The following is a 22641-nucleotide window of genomic DNA, read 5'->3' on the forward strand; positions in this document are numbered from 1 at the left end:
TTAGAGCATGAACTGACACCCCTGGGAGTTTCCTTGGTGAGTTCCTTGTGCACCCCAAGGAGAACAGGCTCAGTTATAGTCCTAGCAAATAAGCATTTTATAATTTTGACTCTAAAACAGAAATCAACTTTTTGTGGAACCTTTGTTTATTCTTCTAAAGTAGCATTCCCTACTCAAACTTTCTACTTCTGCCCAATGTCCTCCATTCTGCAGCCTGTGAATCCGGTAGGGCAATTTCCATGCATCTCAGTTAGAGATACATCATCTGTGATTATCACATCTTTTCGCCAAGATCAAGTAATAGGGACAGGAGAGAGAATGAAAAGAAGGTTTCTAGCTCCCTTGAATCTTGGTTTGAGTAAAAACTGACCCTCACCTCACTTGACTGTATTTGAAATTTACAAGCTTAGGAGAATGGTTAGGTAATAGGTATAATCAGGCATGGCCACAGACAAGAACCTGAGTTAAGCATGGTGTCAAGGATTGCACCGTGTGTATAATAGTCTATTGCTCTATAATTCTTGGTGTGTTGTTATAATAATATATCATGCCGAGGCACAATCTGCAATTTAATAATAGATTCACTTGCTAAATTATCAAGCTTAAGTTCTATTCTTTCAGTCTAGATACATGACTAATTTCTGATTCACTGTTTTCCCCAACTGTACACAGATAATGTGTTTGAAAATATTTTTAAGTGAAACAACAGGATATAAGCCAAAATAATAAATGTGTGAAAAGTGATAGATTTTCCTTCTAGAATGCTGAGCCAAATTTAATAAAATATTATTTTAATAATATACATATTATATAAATATTATAATTTTATAATATAATTTTTGGTAAAATATTAGACATTTTTAATTAGGAAAAAATATTTCAAGACTGGTTTGTTTTAGGGCTACCAGCTATAGATGGCTTATTTTCTTTAAGGGAAAAGCTAAATCATCATTGAGGTTGTTTTTGTTTTTAATTTTTCAAAATTGTTTCTCTATATGTTCGCTGACGAGCTTACTTGCATATATTCTTTATAGGTATTTACCTTTAAATTGAAATCACACCAACAATTCTCAAACTCTTTCTTATGCTGGAAACATGTTGGCTTATAGACAGATATAAATGAGGATGCAAAATCATGTGGCTTTCAACTTGTATTGCGAAGCTTTGTTGCAGTGGGCAGGAATCCAGGAATGGTGTTTGGTTGTTTTCTCAGAGTTAGATGGTTGCCATCTGGCATTGATAGTGAGATGGTGTTGTCATCAGTTTCTAGATGCAGGAAAGGAATGATCCTCATCTGTTTCCTGTGGATAAGCAAGAGGTTGATAATCTAGTAAAATCTCGTTACCTTAAAGAAAGCAGACGTGGAATTTGTTTACATAATGCTCGCCAGTTTCTCCTTTTATGTTAATAATATAGCTTGCTAGTGAACTTCAGCTTTGAAGGATTTTAAAATGTATTTGATCGCATTCTAATTGCATCTTATTAGAATACCTCAATAATATTCTTAACCAGACCTATTCTAATAGAATCGCTATCTCCACCAACCCTACTCCATGGTCTTTACTTGTCGGCATTTATGAAAAATCTTGCTCCTTTGGAGAGTGAAAAGCTTTTGCGATGTCTTCTAATCATGAATGATAGACTAGAATTGTTTTGAAAAGTCAGAGGTTTCACAGTCTATTTAAGAGGTCTCATTTTCCACTTGGATGTTAAGAAAGTGACAGAAGTAAGAGGTACACTTGCTGCAAACATGGTTTAAAAAAACCACCTAATAGAAGGTAGAGTTACTTTATGGATAGCTCGCTAAGGTTATATCTGGCTTTCAGGCTTGTTTGTCTTCTCTTTGTTACTCATAAATCTTTCAGCATTTACCATAATCATTTATCACTTTTCCTGTTTCCAGTTTTTCACAAGTTGCTTTGTCTCCGCTCACCTCAAAGTGCAGGTCCTGTTTGGCTAAGGAAGTTCATGCTGCTGAAGCTTTAGCAAAAGGAAGAAATGGCGGGCCACCTCTTGAACTTTCCAAACAAAATACACTATTACATTCTGACCCTGTGAAACTCTCATTTTTTTTCTTGATCCTGGCTGATCCTGGCTACATGTAATATCTAGTCATACCCTTCTAACATCTAATAATCCATTTTCTGGCCTATGCTATTCGAATCTTACAGTTATTGAAGAAATCCTGGTTGTCTTTTATTACACAAGACATAATTATTATTGTGTTTTCTGTCTTCTTTCATGTGCTTACTTTTTAATATTTTTTGCTGAATGCAATAAGGTCTGTATCAATAAGAACCCCATAAAAGAGTTTGGCCTGCAGAATTGCCTTTTCCTGTAAAAACAAGCAAAATGCAGAGGGAATTTTTTATTAAATATTAGACATCTGGGTTGACTGCATTAATTTTAAATCATTCTTGTAATATTTCCTCTTTCCATTTGGTCCTTCAGATGCTCACATAATATGCAAATCATTTTAGAATGAATACAAAAGAAACATTAAATATATTAAAATCTGCATTTTAATAAAATTGTCAATGCATAATATATACCTTGCTCCTAAGGAAGAATGATAAAAAGTAATAAAGGGGTAATTTAGACATTGAACTATTTAATATCGTTTTATATTTTTACAAGCCAGCGAAAAGTCAACGTAGAAGAAAAGCTTTGGGCTCAGATTTGAAAGTGTTCCATCCAAATAGTCTCTCCTCCTTTTTTTTCCCCTCACCCTGTGTACTTGTTGAAAGAGTACAGTAAATCTGTTCTTGAACTCTCGACCCAGAAAGTGAAAAGTTCCCATCTTCTCATTGCAGATGGAGTGGATGTAGAGGATGACCCCACTTGCTCCTGGCCAGCTTCCTCACCTTCGAGCAAGGACCAGACTTCCCCCAGCCACGGAGAAGGTTGCGATTTTGGAGAGGAAGAAGGTGGCCCCGGACTCCCGTATCCGTGCCAGTTCTGTGACAAGTCATTCAGCCGTCTCAGCTACCTAAAGCACCATGAGCAGAGTCACAGCGACAAGCTGCCTTTCAAGTGCACCTACTGCAGCCGGCTGTTCAAACACAAGCGGAGCCGAGACCGCCACATCAAACTCCACACGGGGGACAAGAAGTACCACTGCAGTGAGTGCGACGCCGCCTTCTCCAGAAGTGACCACCTGAAGATCCACTTGAAGACTCACACGTCCAACAAGCCATACAAATGTGCCATTTGCCGCCGTGGGTTCCTGTCCTCTAGCTCCTTACACGGGCACATGCAGGTCCACGAGAGGAACAAGGACGGCTCCCAGTCGGGTTCCAGGCTGGAGGACTGGAAGATGAAGGACACTCAGAAGTGCAGTCAGTGCGAGGAAGGCTTCGACTTCCCGGAAGACCTCCAAAAGCACATTGCCGAGTGCCACCCCGAGTGCTCCCCGAACGAGGACCGGGCGGCCCTCCAGTGCGTCTACTGCCACGAGCTATTCGTGGAGGAGACCTCCCTGATGAACCACATGGAGCAGATGCACGGCGGGGAGAAGAAGAACTCCTGCAGCATCTGTTCCGAGAGCTTCCACAGCGTCGAGGAGCTGTACAGCCACATGGACAGTCACCAGCAACCGGAGTCGTGCAACCACAGCAACAGCCCTTCCCTGGTCACGGTGGGCTACACCTCCGTGTCCAGCACGACCCCGGACTCCAACCTCTCGGTGGACAGCTCGACCATGGTGGAAGCCGCCCCACCCATCCCAAAGAGTCGGGGGAGGAAGCGGGCCGCTCAGCAGACCCCGGACATGACTGTCCCCTCGAGTAAACAGGCGAAGGTCACCTATAGCTGTATTTACTGCAACAAGCAGTTGTTTTCCAGTCTGGCGGTTCTGCAGATTCACCTGAAAACTATGCATTTAGATAAGCCAGAGCAGGCCCACATCTGTCAGTACTGCTTGGAGGTACTACCCTCCCTCTATAACCTCAATGAACATCTTAAGCAAGTGCATGAAGCTCAGGACCCAGGTCTGATCGTTTCTGCCTTGCCCGCCATAGTCTACCAGTGCAACTTCTGCTCTGAAGTTGTCAACGACCTCAACACCCTTCAGGAACACATCCGATGTTCTCACGGATTTGCGAACCCCGCGGCGAAGGACAGCAATGCTTTCTTCTGTCCCCACTGCTACATGGGGTTCCTCACTGACTCTTCGCTGGAAGAGCATATAAGACAGGTCCATTGTGACCTCAGTGGCTCCCGATTTGGGTCCCCAGTGCTCGGGACTCCGAAAGAGCCAGTCGTAGAAGTCTATTCTTGTTCCTATTGTACAAATTCCCCCATATTCAACAGCGTTCTTAAACTGAACAAGCACATCAAAGAGAATCATAAAAACATTCCCTTAGCCCTGAATTATATCCACAACGGGAAGAAATCCAGGGCCTTGAGTCCCCTGTCACCTGTGGCCATAGAGCAGACATCTCTGAAGATGATGCAGGCGGTAGGAGGGGCGCCTGCAAGGCAGGCTGGAGAATATATCTGTAATCAGTGTGGTGCTAAGTACACGTCCCTGGACGGCTTTCAGACTCACCTGAAGACCCACCTGGACACTGTGCTCCCGAAACTGACCTGTCCTCAGTGCAACAAGGAGTTCCCCAACCAAGAGTCCCTGCTGAAGCACGTGACCATTCACTTCATGATCACCTCCACGTACTACATCTGCGAGAGCTGTGACAAGCAGTTCACGTCGGTGGACGACCTGCAGAAACACCTGCTGGACATGCACACCTTCGTCTTCTTCCGCTGCACCCTCTGCCAGGAGGTGTTCGACTCCAAGGTCTCCATCCAACTCCACCTGGCCGTGAAGCACAGTAACGAGAAGAAAGTGTATCGCTGCACCTCCTGCAACTGGGACTTCCGCAACGAGACGGACCTGCAGCTGCACGTGAAGCACAACCACCTGGAGAACCAGGGCAAAGTGCACAAGTGCATCTTCTGCGGCGAGTCCTTCGGCACCGAGGTGGAGCTGCAGTGCCACATCACCACGCACAGCAAGAAGTACAACTGCCAGTTCTGCAGCAAGGCCTTCCACGCCATCATCCTGCTGGAGAAGCACCTGCGGGAGAAGCACTGCGTGTTCGACACCAAGACGCCCAACTGCGGCGCAAACGGGGCCTCGGAGCCGGGCCAGAAGGAGGAGGTGGAGTTGCAGACCCTGCTGACCAACAGCCAGGAGTCCCACAACAGCCACGACGGCAGCGAGGAGGACGTGGACACCTCGGAGCCCATGTACGGCTGTGACATCTGTGGGGCAGCCTACACCATGGAGACGCTCCTGCAGAACCATCAACTCCGGGACCACAACATCCGGCCGGGGGAGAGCGCCATCGTCAAGAAGAAAGCGGAGCTCATCAAAGGGAACTACAAGTGCAACGTGTGCTCGCGGACCTTCTTCTCGGAGAACGGCCTCCGGGAGCACATGCAGACGCACCTGGGACCCGTGAAACATTACATGTGCCCCATCTGTGGGGAGCGCTTCCCCTCGCTCTTGACCTTGACCGAACACAAGGTCACGCACAGTAAGAGCCTGGATACCGGAAACTGCCGCATTTGCAAGATGCCATTGCAGAGCGAGGAGGAGTTCCTGGAGCATTGCCAGATGCACCCCGACCTGCGGAACTCCCTCACGGGGTTCCGCTGCGTGGTTTGCATGCAGACGGTGACCTCCACCCTGGAGCTCAAAATCCACGGGACGTTCCACATGCAGAAGACAGGCAACGGGGCCACGGTCCAGGCCACTGGCCGCGGCCCGCATGTCCCCAAACTGTACAAGTGTGCGTCCTGTCTCAAAGAATTCCGTTCCAAGCAAGATCTGGTGAAACTGGACATCAACGGCCTGCCCTACGGTCTGTGTGCTGGCTGTGTGAACCTCAGTAAGAGCGCCAGTCCCGGGGTCAACCTTGCTCCCGGCTCCAGTCGACCGGGCCTGGGCCAGACCGAGAACCTGGGGGCCGTGGAGGGCAAGGGCAAGGCCGGCGCCCCCAAGACACGCTGCTCCAGCTGCAACGTGAAGTTTGAGTCCGAAAGTGAACTCCAGAATCACATTCAAACGGTCCACCGAGAGCTGGTGCCCGACAGCAACAGCACTCAGTTGAAAACGCCGCAAGTCTCGCCCATGCCCAGAATCAGCCCCTCGCAATCGGATGAGGTAACTCGCCTTTTTCTGATGCTTGCCCTTTAACCTCCCCAAACATCCCTCTCCACTGTAGGTTTACCCTTTCCCCGGCTTTATTCGTTGGCCTGTGCAGAGAGATGCTTTAGATCGAAAGGCAGTGGTGTTTTTCCGCCTGGCCATTAAAAAGGATGGCTTGCTTCTTGGGAAGCAGCAGTTTGGGCTTGAGTGGTGCAAAGTAGGACTAATTCCAGACTCTCTAGGATACTGTCTTCTCTGTGACTGAAGAGACCGGCTCTCATGCCAACACCACCTGAGATCTGGAATCTCAGTGTAGTTTCACTGTGAGTTGAAATCCCCAGATCTGACTGGTGTGTATGGCTGAGAGATAATGACATAAAAGCGAGATGTTATGAGCCGACATGCTGGCTTAGGGTAAATGAAAAAGAATATGTATATTTGTGGATAACAAATTGGGTAGGGATGGCTTTTTTATATGGCATTGTCAACCCTCACCGTTTGTCTTTGTCTTCTGGGTGGTGAGGAAGATATTGTCTCACAACAGGAATTTTTAAGAGCCCCTCCATTTATTAAGGTCCACATGCTTCACGTTGGTTTTAAAGGGTCTCTCCCCAAGTCTTCACTCTGGATTTGGAACATTTTCTTAGCTGAAGAGTCATTTTGTGTTCCTCCCCTCCATAGTTGAAAAACAAGTTCATTTACAGTGAAATAGTTTTGTAAGTCATCCTTCCTTGAAGCTGAGCCGAGGATGGCTTGTTTTATTATAATTTCTTTCTGCTTTATCACCTGGTTTCTAATAGCTCTCTCCCCGTTCCTACCTGTCTGTATCTGGAGATCCAACCGAAATGAAAACCCCAGGGAGACCCGTCTCCCTTCAGTCTGGGGTCACCACCTTTTCCTTATCTTGTCTCTGCACTCACCCCCTCTCCAAGGCCCCCTGCAGCTCCCTGCAGATAGCCATCAGTCAGCTGGTAGGGGAGAGCCGAGAAGACGAACACAGAGCCCTTCTTCCCCAGATGTGGGCTCTGTGTGAACAGGCAGACTCCCCAACTTTGAAGTCGCTTTCCCCTCTCTCCTCTGCAAGTAAATCCTCACCTTTCTGTCCTCTAAAGAAGTGAAATCTTTTCAAACCAGAAGGACGTCGTTTTGATAATGGTTCATGACGCGCGTGTTGGATCAAATCATTTCTTTGGAAGCAAATATTGCTAGTTGTCATCATATGAACTGAAATGTTTCCCAACTTTTTATATCCATCATGTTTAAACCTAGAGAAAAGTTAAAGAAATAACACAAAGAACAGGTGTGTGTGTATTCGTGTATCCATGTCACAAATCTGCCAGATGGGAACATTTTGTCAGATTTTTCTCTATCTTTGCAACCCTTTTTTTATTAATCTGAGCTACATGGAAGTAAACTGTAGATAACATATTTCCTGAGAATAAGGGCATTTTCTTACTTAACCATAGTATCGTTAGCCCAGAAATTATTGAAATCAGCTAAAGGTGAAAGGTACTCAGTCATGTCCGACTCTTGCAACCCCCTGGACTGACATCGACCAGGCTCCTCCGTCCATGGACTCAGCTAAAGAGATGAAATAAATCTGTACTATCTTATATAAGTCCATATTCAGATTTCCCCAAATGTTTTATTTTAAATGCTTTTGAACAAGAATTCTTAAAAAAAAAGTATGTTTTGAAAAAATTATTCCTCTCTTTTGTTTTGTTATGCTTTACATATATAGAAGGGTTTTTATATTCAGATTTAATTTAAATAGTGCCTAAAAGGGGTTTAAAATTAATTAATATGTGTGTGTGTATGATTGTGGTGGTATGCATTTAAAGTCAAGCAAAATTCAGTTCTTACTTCTTAGTAGATTGTTTTTGGAAAGGAATTTGCCTGTTTCTTATCTGTTCATGGTTTAGATTTTCTGATATTTCTAAATTGCTCTGTATTGTACCATTTAGGGAACTTCCCTGGTGGCTTAGACAATAAAGAATCTACCTATAGTGCAGGAGACCAGGGTTCAATCCCTGGGTCAGGAAGATCCCCTGGAGAAGGGAATGGCTACCTACTCCAGTATTCTTGCTTGGAGAATTCCATGGACAGAGGAGCCTGGTGGGCTATAGGTTATGGGGTCACAAAGAGTCAAACATGACTTATCAACTGAACAACAACATAATACCATTTGAGGTGAAATATTTTAAAAATGAAGGAGGGCATTTTAATAGTCTTTACCTGTTAATTTGATTAGAGTTGATTTGGGAAATTTGCCTTTTTTAATAGTATTTTTAAAATATCTTGGCCCAATTTATTTATTTATATTTGTTTATTTATTTTTACTCTTTGGCCGAAAGGCATGTGGGATCTTAGGTTCCCCAACCAAGATTGAACCTGCGCCCCTTGCAGCAGAAGGTGAAGTCTTAACTACTGGACTGCTAGGGAATTCCAAGGGAAATTTATCTTTAAGGGATGGTCAAGTCTTCAGTTATACCTGAAATCTTAATGATAATTATAAAGCTTAACTATATCCTTCACTTACATAGAATAATATGTTTAAAAGTGCTTTTTAATTTTAATTCTTACAGTACTGTTTTTTAAGCACCTAGCTACTGAGGGTTAAAAAGGACTCCATGTGAAAGAATACCTTCTTATTAAATCTGATTAATAATAACTTGTAGCAGTGTCGTTAATTGACTAGATATTAAGATTCAGTTGTACATTTTTTCTTTGTGCCTTTAACAGTACACTAATCTATTCAACATTTTCACCCTTGTTACTGTTTTTCTTTATTATGCTATTTGTCATAACAATTTTATGTGCCTACTTCCTTTCTTATACTCTCCACCATAAAGAAATGTAAGTAGACCATATTATTTGGACTTGACATAGAAAATCATCTAAAGATATGTAAAGTTTTGCAAAAATGAGCCTAAAAAATGCATTAATGAGGAAGACATAGAGTTTTACTTTGTTCTCATTCTTTGTTAGTCAAATTAAGCCTCTGTGACTTCTCATTGTGAATATTGTGGAAATTTTTATCAGCAGAAGTAAAGGTGAAGCTATTACGTAAGAGTTTGCCAAAAAGCAGGCATATCATGTAGGATTAAATTTTATCACAAAAAGAAATATCATGTGTATGTTCATTGACTTAGATGTCTTAGGTTGGAATTAAAGGACTTAGCAATGTAGGTGGTATTTTCTTCTCTTCTTCTTTCTGAGGATTGAGGCTTCAGAAGAGAAAAGAAGACCTTGGGAGATAATAAAACCTGAATACCAGATATTGTCAAGAGCCAGGTTAGATTTTTCTGGACTCTGACTCACAGTCACTAAAGAATAATGATAGAAACTGGAACGCATCTTCCAAAGACTGAAAAAGACAATTATTTGTTCTAGACTAGAGTACCTATTCAGAAGGGATTTAGATATAATCTATAGAAGGATAAGTACTATATAAACCCATATAATCCAAGAAATAGATGAAAGACATGGTATGTGACAATTAAAGAAGGGTAATAGTAAGCAGCTGTCATGTGATGAAGAAATTTGGAATTGAAGACAGAAGACTTGAATTTAAATTCCCACTTCTTCTGTGTGATGACTTCTGAATTTGTGAAAAATGTTCTCTTTGTACCAAAATTCCATGAGTATTAGCCTAAATTTGCGGTGGGGACTTTGTTTTGAATAAAAAATGGGAGGTGGAGGAAAACCTATTCATTTCCATTTGCTCCTCAAAGATTGACTATCAATCATATGAATTTGTACCTGCAGTGATTCCATAAATGGCAGAGAGAATTTGAGGCAGGAAGAACACTGGATATCTAGCATTTTCCACACATGAAGCACCTTGCAGACTTACTGACCTTTACTACATGTTGAGTAAATGTTAGTTCTTCTTTTGGAGTTCGTTGACACTAGCCTGGCTCCCTGGTCAGGTGCTGCCCCATCTGAACCTCAAATGGTTGTGTCCTGATGATACTGGAAGCATGTATCCATCTGCCTTCATTTCCTTGAGCTCCTTCATAGCCGGGTTTCTCTGAGGGTTTATATATTCACATTTCCGTTCACATTATCCCCACTATTCCATTGAAATTGCTCTTGCAAGGGTTCAGTTCAGTTCAGCTCAGTCACTCAGTCGTGTCCTAATCTTTGCGACCCCATGAATCGCAAGGGTTACCAATTCCATGTTCCGAGATGCCTATATGATGCCGCAGAATCAAAGCTAGAAGTGACAGTGGTCCTCATCTGGTTAAACTGCCTATTTTACAGACAGTGAAACAGACCCAGATAAATGGAGATCTAAGGTCACACAGTTAATAAGTGGTAGACAAGAGGCCCAGAGAATCCAGGCCTCCCAATTCCAAATTCAATGCCCTGCCCATCGTAGGCAGATGCCTCTGGGCCATGTCTGGCTGGTGCTTCTCCCAGAACCTTTCCCGACCCAGGGTAGTATGGCAAGAGAGCTGGCTCATGCAGAAACCCACGTGACTCAGTGACTGGAACCTCGAAGGTGTTAAATAAATTTGTGTTATTCTTCTGCATTCATACACTATAGCATTGCTACTCCTATTCTGACTGCATGTGGACTCGAGTCTTGTTTTGTTATTGAAGTTCTGTCCTCGATGTTCTGAATGTGTGTGGGTCTATTGTTGTTACCTCGCTCCACTTCAAGGTCCGTGTTCTCAAGAAAATTGTTGCTGTGCTGCCAAGATTGCCACTGGTCTCTCCAGGTCCATCTCCACAGCACTCTACAGAGTAGCTGGCCCTCCCCTTGCTGCGCCTCTCTCTGACTTCATGGTGTCCCCTTTCTTAGTTTTCTTCCTTCTTCTGCCTCTAGCGATTTCTCGTCCTCTGCCTGTTCCCAAAGTGTAGGAATTCTTCAATCCTCTTTCTTCTGTATCTGTTCTCTCCATAGCATCTCATCCATTCACACTGCAGTAACTGTTTCTTTACTAACATTTCCCAAATATGTTTGTGTTCCACTGACAGTTTAACTTTGCAATTGGTATCTCTTTTAGCCTTCTGAAGTTTATTGTGTACTTCCTGAACTCTCGATTCTGTCACCTGAAGCCTAACTTTTCCCAAACTTCCATCATTTTTGGTAAAGGGATCCATCTTACTCCCCATTATCAAGCAAGAAACCCAGGAATCCCTCGCTTTCTAGGTCCCTAACTTTCCCTCTTTCCCCACATCTAATCTGGTAGTCCTGTAGATTCTACCTCCAGTGAGCATCTCATCCTCCTCTTTGCATCTCCAAAGCCACCATCATGGTCCAGGCTGCAGTCATTTCAGGATACCTCAGTAGCCTTCTAAGAAATTCCTCTTCTGCCTGCTTCTCATCCAGTCTTCCTGCTGAAGTGGGAAGGCTTCTTGTGGACATGTCAGTCACTCTCAGGATGGCACACAGAATTCCTCAGTGCCTTTCCATGTCTCTCAAATAAAATTCCAACCTCTCACCAGTTTATGAGGCCGTGCACATCCCAGCCAGCTTGGCTGCCTTTGTCGTGTTCCAGCGTCGCCTCCGTGTGCTAAGGGCCTCAGCCTCCCAGCCTCCGGCGGGGTGGGGGCGTTGGGGGGGGGGGCCTGCTTTGGAGTCTTCACCTGTCTTGCTTCCTCACCGGACCGGCACTTCTGAATCAGCTTCTCTGTGCCACTTGCTCTTTCTAAGCTGTCGAGTGGGACTTCCTTGAAAATCTCATCAAAATTGGTTTCCTCCTAAAGATTTTCTTTTGAAATAGTCATTTTTCTTTACTTATTTATTTCCATCTTCCCTTTTCTCACCTATGAACACCCAACAACTTATCACAAGAGCTTGATAAATATCAGTTGAATAAATCAACATAGTATCAGTACTTCAAAGTGACAAAGTAGTGTATACTCCATCTTTGGATGTATATGCAGGTATTGTTGTTGTTCAGTCTCTAGGTCATGTCTGACTCTTTGTGACCCCATGGGACAGTAGCGCACCAAGCTCCTCTGTCTATGGGATTTCCCAGGCAAAGAATACTGGAGTGGGTTGCCATTTTCTTCTTTAGGGGATCTTACTGACCCAGGAATCAAACCCACATCTCCTGAATCTTCTGCATTGGCAGGCAGATTCTTTACCACTGAGCCACCTGGGAAGCCCAGGTGCAGGTACATCTAGCAACTAATACCCACAGAGGCAAATAAGTTTACCTAAAACTAATGAGATGCTTTAAAATTAGGTGTGATTAAAAAAATATCAAATAGGCTAAAAGACTTGAAATTTCCAACAATTTAACGATCATCTTCAGTGTGAACGTCTGTTTTAAGTGTCTCAAATTTAATATTCTTCCTTTATAGTTCCTACACTGAAAACAGAAATGTACATGTAGGCAATTCAGAGCCTACTGAAGCGCCAGAATTCTTTTTTGAATTATTTTGTATAATAAAAATTTCCATATGAGGTTAAAAGAAAAATGTCAAAGTTTTTGTATCTCAAGTGGCTGGTGTAAGTTTTGCTAAGCTAAAGGAGCGAAAATAAATGAGTTACGTTTCCTCTAAATAAACAATATCTTAAAATTATGTAGAAAAATTACATGACCAAATAGATCTGTAAAATTCAAAATGCTCGTGGAATAGCCTTAGCTGCTTTGCCAAGTTTAATCTGTTTTCAGATTTATTGTTGTTGTGTTCAGTATTTGTTTGGCATCTACAGTGCACTGGAATGGGGAGTTAATGACCCCTGGCATAAGCATTGGGTGTGGAACATGGAAGTAACTGCCTGCCATCCAGTGTGATGCACTGATCATTGCATCACACGTTGAATTTGCTACCACTGTCATCCCTAGGTTGTCCCTGTATTTACTTCCAGTTCTGGACTTTTTTGGCTGAGGCTTCCATGTGCATACAGTATCTTTTAGAAGTTATGGAATTCAAAAAGAAGAATGTTTTTCTATACCACCTTGAATCTTGAATTTCACATCTTTTCTCCTAGAGTATTAGGCAAAAGAGTCTGAAATCACCCTCAGTAGTGATAGAATTCTATTTAGCAGGAACATTTTACATTTTGGCTGAAATTATATTGAAGTAGAGATTAGTGAGTATACAGATGCTTTTGAGTAATGAAACAAAACTGAAAGCTACATTCTGGATCTCTTATCATTGTATGGCACCACCTTCTACATAATACAGATGCAGTTTTCTACTGTACTTTCTCTTTCTAGAAATCTAGCAGCCTTATGGCTTTAGAAAAACCTAAGGAGCCAGTTCTCTTATTTATATATTTTTTTCCACTGTTTAAATGTGCATGTTTCTAAGGGTTCTACTTTTAATATGTTTGTCTCTGTCCTTACCCTCGTTTCCTATTACTGACTTATCATCCCATACAGGTGACTAACATATCAAATTTCAGCTTGCAGCCTCTTGTTCAGTACCATCTTAGATTTTCAGCCACCTATTTGCCATTACCAGTTGAACATTGTGCTAGCCGTTTGATCAAATCATAATTTCTTTTTTCTCTCCAGTTTTCGTCTGTGTTCCATCATTCCCCTAATTATCCTCATTTGAAGCATTGTGTGCGTCTCTTAAATCTTGTGTGGTCTCCTGATTTTTTGACTCAGTCACTCTCCAGGTGCTATATTTTCTCTTCTATTTGCATCTCCCACATTCTCTCTCCAGTCCAAGTCTTATCCTTGTAAACTAACTGGTCTCTTTCACTCCCTTCCTATCATAATTCTCAACATATAGCAAATACATGTTAAATGAAAACGATATCTTTAAAACCCCATAAATTTTAAAATTAAACCACCCATGGAACAAAGAGAAAATAGCAATTAAAAACACTTCAAACGGAAAAATAGCTACCTCTTAAAATTTGTAAGATACAAATAAAAGTAGTATTGATAGGGAAAGTTATTAGAACATAAAAATATGTATTAGAATTTTTTTAAAATGTAATATCAATAAGATAAACATAAAACTTGAGACATTAGAACTAGAGCAAGAGAATAAACCCATAAAAAAGTAGAAATGAAGGCAATAGTAAAACTAAGAGCAAAAAGTAATGAAATATAAAACAACAAGGAGGCCAACAAAGTAAAACATAAGGTTTTTTAAAAGACTAACAAAGTTTACAAACTTCTGGCAAGCTTAATCAGGTTAAAACAACAAGAAATAAATAATATAAATAATGAAAGGGGAGCCATAACTTCACATATGAAGTTAAAAAGATAGTTGGGAAACCATTACACATAGCAAAATAACTGAAATAAAAAACTCATGAATTATTGTTTTCAAGAGAGAAGACCAATTGGAACTCTCTTACTTTACTGGTGGGAGTATAATTTTGTATAACTGCTTTAAAAACTTTTGGGCAGTATATATCAAAGCTGATTACTAGCTTACTCTATGACTCATCAATCTATTTCTAGGCTTATGTCTAAGAGGAATAAATACATACATTTAACAAGTAATGAAGAATATTCATAATAGCTTTTGCATATATGCTTTAATCTGGAATCACTTGAAGTGTCAAAATAGAATAGATAAATACATTGGCATGTAGTTATTTCATTCATATAAAGAAATGCTACACGGAAATGAAGAAGAATGAGCTATTGCTGTGTAACAACTTGGATGACTCATGTAAGAATGATAAAAAAGAAAAAGGAATCAGACACATCCTACTGCAGATCTCTACTCATATAAAATTTAAGAATGGGCAAAACTAATTTGATGATTGAAGTCAGGATAGTTACCTTTGGCATAATATCAATTGGGAGAGGGCAGAATGGAGTCTTTTGGATGCTAAAAATATTCCATATCTAGATCTATATGGTGGTTACACACCATTGTAAAATTTCATAAATCAGGCAGTATACTTAACATTAAATAACATACACACATTTAACCTGTGTATGTTATTTCTTAATAAATATTTTACAGAATGTACTAAAAACACATAAGATAAAGAATAAAATGATACTGTGTAGAACTTTATGCCAATAACTGGATAATTTTGATTATATGGGAACAGTCTTAGGATAATATGTTATCAAAGCTATCTCAAAAAAAACAATTGAGAGAAGTAGAATATTGCGTAAATACTAAAGAGCTAATAAATTATTGAAAAACTTCCCACAAAGAAAATACCAGATCATACAGATAATTCAAAAGCTGTACCAGAAAGTATGAAAAGAGGGAACACTTCACTTCATTTAATGAATCTAGTAAAATCTTGTCAAAACCAGACAAAGCTAGAAAAAGGAAATTTTAGGGAAGTTTTACTCATGATTTTGTATTTTAAATTTTTTAATAATATAAAAAAATTCATTATGTTAAAAAAGATTTTATACAAAAACTAAAGTGATTTTAAAGAATTTTTTTGTTTGTTTTTAGAACATTCTGTAAAAAATAACTAAAGACCCAGTTTCCCGCTCAGTCAGTCTCTCCCATCAGGAAGCTTCCATAAGGCTCTTATCCTTCTCCATCAGAGGGCAGACAGACAGAAAACCACAGTCACAGAAACTAACCAATCTAATCACATGGACCACAGCCTTGTCTAACTCAATGAAACTGTGAGCCATCCCATGTAGGGCCACCCAAAACGGACAGGACACGGTAGAGAGTTATGACAAAATGTCCACTGGAGAAGGGAGTGGCAAACCACTTAAGTATTCTTGCCTTGAGAACCCTATGAACAGTGTGAAAAGGCAGAAATATAGGACACAGAAAGATGAACTCCCCAGGTCAGTAGGTGCCCAACATGCTACTGGAGATCAGTGGAGAAATAACTCGAGAAAGAATGAAGAGACAGAGCCAAAGCAAAAACAACACCCAGTCGTGAATTTGACTGGTGATGGAAGCAAGGTCTGATGCTATAAAGAGCAATATTGCATAGGAACCTGGAATGTTAGGTCCATGAATCAAGGCAAATTAGAAGTGGTCAAACAGGAGATGGAAAGAGTGAACATTTATATTTTAGGAATCAGCAAATTAAAATGGACTGGAATGGGTGAATTTAACTAAGAAGACCATTGTATCTACTACTATGGGCAAGAATCCCTTACAAGAATTGGAGTAGCCATCATAGTCAACAAAAGAGTCCAAAATGCAGTACTTGGATACAATCTCAAAAACGACTGAATGATCTCTGTTCATTTCCAAGGCAAACCATTCAATATCATGGTAATCCAAGTCTCTGTCCCAACCAGTAAAGCTGAAGAAGCTGAAGTTGAATGGTTCTATGAAGACCTACAAGACCTTCTAGAACTAACACCCCAAAAAGATGCCCTTTTCATTATAGGGGACTGGAATGCAAAAGTAGGAAGTCAAGAAACACCTGGAGTAACAGGCAAATTGGCTTTGGAGTATGGAATGAAGCAGGACAAAGGCTAATAGAGTTTTACCAAGAGAATGCAGTGGTCATAGGAAATACCCTCTTCCAACAACACAAGAGAAGACTCTACACATGGACATCACCAGATGGTCATCGCCAAAATCAGATTGATTATGTATTCTTTGCAGCCAAAGATGGAGAAGCTCTATACAGTCAGCAAAAACAAGACTGGGAGCTGACTGTGGCTCAGATCATGAAATCCTTATTGCCAAATTCAGACTTAAATTGAAGAAAGTAAGGAAAACCACTAGACCATTCAGGAATGACCTAAGTCAAATCCCTTATGACTCTATGGTGGAAGTGAGAAATAGCTTTAAGGGACTAGATCTGATAGAATGTCTGATGGACTATGGACAGAGAGGTTCATGACATTGTACAGGAGACAGGGATCAAGACCATCCCCAAGAAAAAGAAATGAAATGCAAAAGAAAAGAAATAAAGTGCAAGAAAAGAAATGCAAAAAAAGCAAAATGGCTGTCTGAGGAGGCCTTACAAATAGCTGTGAAAAGAAAAGTGAAAAGCAAAGGAGAAAAAGAAAGATACTCCCATTTGAATGCAGAGTTCTAAAGAATAGCAAGGAGAGATAAGAAAGCCTTCCTCACTGATCAGTGCAAAGAAATAGAGGAAAATAATAGAGTGGGAAAGACTGGAGATCTCTTCAAGAAAATCAGAGATACCAAGGGAACACTTCATGCAAAGATGGGCTCAATAAGGGACAGAAATGGTATGGACCTAACAGAAGCAGAAGATATTAAGAAGAGGTGGCAAGAATACACAGAAGAACTGTACAAAAAGGATCTTTACAACCCAGATAATCACAATGGTGTGATCACTCATCTAGAGCCAGACATCCTGGAATGTGAAGTCAAGTGGGCCTTAGGAAGCATCACTACGAACAAAGCTAGTGGAGGTGATGGAATTCCAGTTGAGCTCTTTCAAATCCGGAAAGATGAGGCTGTGAAAGTGCTGCGCTCAATATGGCAGAAATTTTGGAAAACTTAGCAGTGGCCATAGGACTGGAAAAGGTCAGTTTTCATTCCAGTCCCTAAGAAAGGCAGTGCCAAAGAATGCTCAAACTACCACACAACTGCATTCATCTCACATGCTAGTAAGGTAATGCTCAAAATTCTCCAAGCCAGGCTTCAACAATACGTGAATCAAGAACTTCCAGATGTTCAAGCTGATTTCAGAAAAGGCAGAGGAACCAGAGAAAAAATTGCCAAAATCTGCTGGATCATCAAAAAAGCAAGAGAGTTCCAGAAAAACATCTATTTCTGCTTTGTTGATTATGCCAAAGCCTTTGACTATATGGATCACAATAAACTGTGGAAAATTCTTCAAGAGATGGGAATACTAGGCTATCTGACCTGCCTCTTGAGAAATCTGTATACAGGTTGGGAAGCAATAGTTAGAACTGGACATGGAACAATAGATTGGTTCCAAATAGGAAAAAGAGTATGTCAAGGCTGTATATTGTCACCCTGCTTATTTAACTTCTATGCAGAGTACATCATGAGAAACGCTGGGCTGGATGAAGCAGAAGCTGGAATCAGGATTGCTGGGAGAAATATCAATAACCTCAGATATGCAGATGACACTACACTTATGGCAGAAAGTGAAGAATTAAAGAGCCTCTTGATGAAAGTGAAGGAGGAGAGTTAAAAAGTTGGCCTAATGTTCAACATTCAGAAAACTAAGATCATGGCATCTGGTCCTATCACTTCATGGCAAACAGATGGGGAAACAGTGGCAGACTTTATTTTGGGGAGGGCTCCAAAATCACTGCAGATGATGACCGCAGCCATTAAATTAAAAGACACTTACTCCTTGGAAGGAAAGTTATGACAGCATATTAAAAAGCAGAGCCATTACTTTACCAACAAAGATCTGTCTAGTCATTTTTCTGGTAGTCATGTATGGATGTGAGAATTGGACTCTAAAGGAAGCTGAGCACTGAAGAATTGATGCTTTTGTACTGTGGTGTTGGAGAAGACTCTTGAGAGTCCCTTAGACTGAAGGAGATCCAACCAATCCATCCTAAAGGAGATCAGTCCTTAGTGTTCATTGGAAGGACTGATGCTGAAGCTGAAACTCCAATACTTTGGCCACCTGATGCAAAGGGCTGACTCATTTGAAAAGACCCTGATTCTGGGAAAGATTGAAGGTGGGAGAAGAGGGGATGACAAAGGATGAGATGATCGGATGGCATCACCGACTCAATGGACATGAGTTTGGGTAAGCTCCGGGAGTTGGTGACGGACAGGGAGGCCTGGCATGCTGCAGTTCATGGGGTCACAAAGAGTCAGACACAACTGAGCAACTGAACTGAACTGACTGAAAGTGATTTTGGCTTCCCAGGTGGCAGCAGTGATAAATAATCTGCCTGCCAATGCTGGAGACCCAAGAGACATGGGTTCAGTCCCTGGGTTGGGACGATCCTTTGGAGAAGGGAATGGCCTGTGTTCTTGCCTAGAGAATTCTATGGACAGAGGAGCCTAGAGGACTATAATCCATGGGGTCGCAAAGAGTTGGACATGGCTGAGAGTACATGCAAAAATGATTTGATCACAAGAATACAAAGTGGGTTCAATCTCAGGAAATCAATTAATTAAATTTACCACATTAGCAGTTTAAAGGAGATATGTTTACCTCAAGAACTGCAGAAAAAGACTAAATTCAATGTCCTTTTATGATGTAAAAAGAACACTTAATTAGGAATAGTCAGTAATATCCTTGCCCTAATAAAGACTGTTCAAAATATCATATTCAGCAAGCATCATAATTAGTGGAGAAATTTTAATGCAATAATTGTTTTATAATAAAGCCATTAGTAAGGCTTCCTGGGTGATTAGTCCAACAATATATAAGATAAAATAAAAATGAATTTACTAATAAAAAACCCAGGTAGCACTGAAATTGAAAAGAATCAAATTAAACTGTTATTTGAAGGTTATATATTGTATATAAAGCAAAATTCAAGAATCTAAAGACAAGTTATTATAACAAAACGTTAGAACAGTTGCTGGGTACCAAGTGAAATCATACAAGTTAATCAGATTTTTATTCATCACCAAAAAAGTTAGAAAATATGAAATGTAAAATAATTCCTTTTAAATTAAGCACAAAAAATAAGTACTTAGAAATAAATCTTATAAGATGTGTAAAACTGGAGAAAATGATAAAATTATTAAAAGATATTTAAATGACTTAAATGATCAGATTTAGCTTGAGTTAGGAGACTCAATATTCTTATGCTATCAATTATTCTTAATTTGATATAAGAACTTATAGCTATTCCAGTGAAAATTTCAACAGGTTTTAAAATGAATTTTTATACATATTTTAATTTTTTGGAACTTGCTCACAGATTAAAAAATATTTACAGAATAACAAAAGGTCAAGAATAGCCAATATGCTCTTAAAGAAAAGGAACAGGCAGGGTCTGATTTGTAATCAACTTATAATTAATCTGTAGTATTTAGGATAACATGATATTTGTTTTTGCTTGTATTTCCAAGTGGCCTTGGGACTTCCCTGGTGGCTCATATGGTAAAGAAATGCCTGCAATGCAGGAGACCAGATTCAATCCTTGGGTCAGGAAGATCCCCTGGAGAAGGGAATGGCTACCCACTCCAGTAATTTTGCCTGGAGAATTCCATGGGCAGAAGAGCCTGGTGGGCTGTACAGTCTATGGGGTCACAGAGAGTCGGACACGACTGAGCAACAAACACCAATTAGGATGACATATTTGTCATGTCAAAATATTCTCCAAAGGAGGTATCAGACAGTATAGAAGAGAGGTATTTATAACACATATTGCTGGAAAAAGTATTACTTTCCTAAATATGTAAGAAATAGCCACAAATTAACAAGAGAACTCAAATCACCAAATAAGAATATGTGAAATTAACAGAAGTGAACATTTTACAGACAGGAAACATGAAGATCCGGTAAACTTGTGAATGTACTGATCCTCATCAGTAATATGGGAAATGCAAATTCAGACAGAAGAATAGTTTGAGAAGACCACACAGGAAGCTAGTTGGGCACACAGGTGTTTAATAGTTACTATTTCTATATTATAATACATATGTTATAAACACTCTTTGTAAGCATTTAATATTTATCTTAAAAAACAAAATTGTCAGAACCATAAGTAAGCGATCAGTATGACTTGTCATAAATATAAGATAAATAGAAAAGTAATACAATTAATTCAAAATAATACTTTAAAAATTCTTACTATATACTCATACCTACAAAGGTTTGTGAGCCTGAATCCCGTTTTTTCATTGTTACAAGTAAGTTTATCAAGGTTTGTAGAGGTAATAAAGACATATTACCATCTGAGACTTTTTTCTCTTGTATAATTAGAAAAAGCAGTATCCAGACTTTATAAGTTTATATAGTGCATATCTCACACTCTGGGAAACATTAACCTAGGGTGTTAAGTTTTCATTCCTCGTCTGATCCTTCAGTTTAAGATAACAAATTTATTCATTTCCTGCTATGTACAAGGCATTAGGCTATCAGTTTGTAGAGAAGATGAACATTATATGAATATGGTTATTTGAATACATGTCTTTCTTTCCAGTATAGCCCCCTAAGGGCTTATAGTTTACTAGTGAAAATTAATGTATAGCGATAAATATAGTATAAAGTGGAATGGATTATGCGCCTTAGTAGAAGTACTAGTGAAGTGCTAAAATAGTTCATAGCAAATAAGCAGGCATCAGTTAGCTTTGCAAGTATCTGTGTCAAGAGCAAACAAAGTGGAGAGAACTTCCAAGCAAAGCCTTAAGGCAGCAGCATTCCTGGCAGCCTTAGGAATAGCATAGGGTAGTCATGGCTGCAGCGAATGGAGCCAAAGTGAGGGGTGGATGTGAGGCTTGCCTGGTATCCTCTGTGTTTCTCAGGAGCGTTTCTTACACCTCATAGGTTCTTCATCAACACTTGTAAATAATTGAAAGCTGATGATTAAAACCAATGGAAAAAGAAATAAAAAAGGAGACATTTCTCTGAGAACTAAACGGTGACACAGTCTGTTAGAACCACACCTAAATAGAACATAAGATTTCTCTTAAGTACATAACAGACTGTGTAATTTCTATCGTAAAGTGATTGAGTGGCAGGTGAAATCCTGTAAAAACGATCCTCATATCAAGACAAAAGGTTAATTTTGTCCCATTAACCATATTGCTTAAGCAAGCCTTCAACTGAGTCTGAACATGTTTGTTATTCAGAGATTGCCTCTGTGGGTACGGAGAGCTTTAGCATATGCCACAGAATGCAGTAGAAGAAAATATTGTACTTAGGAAAAAACCAAGTTCAAATAACAGTTGACAGAACCATCTGTGTAATCTTCCTTGCTAACACAGGCATAATCCATATTTTGCCTGTTTTATAGGGATATTGTGAAGAGCAGATCATGTTTGTATGAAAGTTTTTGGTAAACGTGAAGCACCTGACAAATGTTGCATATGGTACATCATTTAAATAATATCTGCATATAAGTCTGCACATATACCCAAGTATGTATGCACACATTCATATAACATATATAAAATGTGCTTCAGTTAATTTATTATTATAATCTAGAATAATTTCATCTAATGCTAAAGAATTAGGACTATGAATTATTGGGTCAGAATGCATTGAAACCAGGTATCCTATGTCCATGAAGTTGATTATATAGAAAAGCAGAATTGAATATTAGAACAAACCTAGTAGCAATGAATTCTAAGGAACAAAGAGAGTGTAAAAACCACAAAGATAAAATATTATTCAGAGACAGCATCAGGCAACAATAAATATAAAAGCTATGAAAACATGTAAATAGATGAATGTATAAATGGAAAAAGTAATTATAAATCAGAAATAAAAATGTCCAATAATATTATTGGATTGAAACATATTATGGAGAGCAGGAGAGCAAAACAAAAATCAGGAGAAATAATCTCTAAGAAATTTAAAAATTGTAAATGAAAGGCATAATAAGTAAATACCAACTAAGACACTTTCTTCTAAGCTAAAGAAACAAGTGAAAACTATCACAGCGTTGTTAATCAGCTATCCTCCAATGTAAAATAAAAAATTTAATTAAAAAAAAGCAAGTGAATAGTTTGAGAGGCAG

At 39.9% G+C, this 22641-nt stretch overlaps 1 protein-coding gene across 1 annotated transcript in view; it reads left to right on the forward strand.

The window, feature by feature from the left end:
* Nucleotides 1-3253: 3253 nt before the first annotated feature.
* Nucleotides 3254-22641, forward strand: part of ZNF521 (zinc finger protein 521) — a 157198-nt gene continuing 137810 nt past the window's right edge. The window contains exon 1 of the mRNA XM_068993654.1: nucleotides 3254-6166. Coding sequence (XP_068849755.1) covers nucleotides 3254-6166 — 2913 coding nt within the window. The remainder of the gene's footprint in view (nucleotides 6167-22641) is intronic.

Source organism: Capricornis sumatraensis, chromosome 21 (genome assembly GCF_032405125.1).
Source record: "Capricornis sumatraensis isolate serow.1 chromosome 21, serow.2, whole genome shotgun sequence".
NCBI classification, from domain to species: Eukaryota; Metazoa; Chordata; class Mammalia; order Artiodactyla; family Bovidae; genus Capricornis; species Capricornis sumatraensis.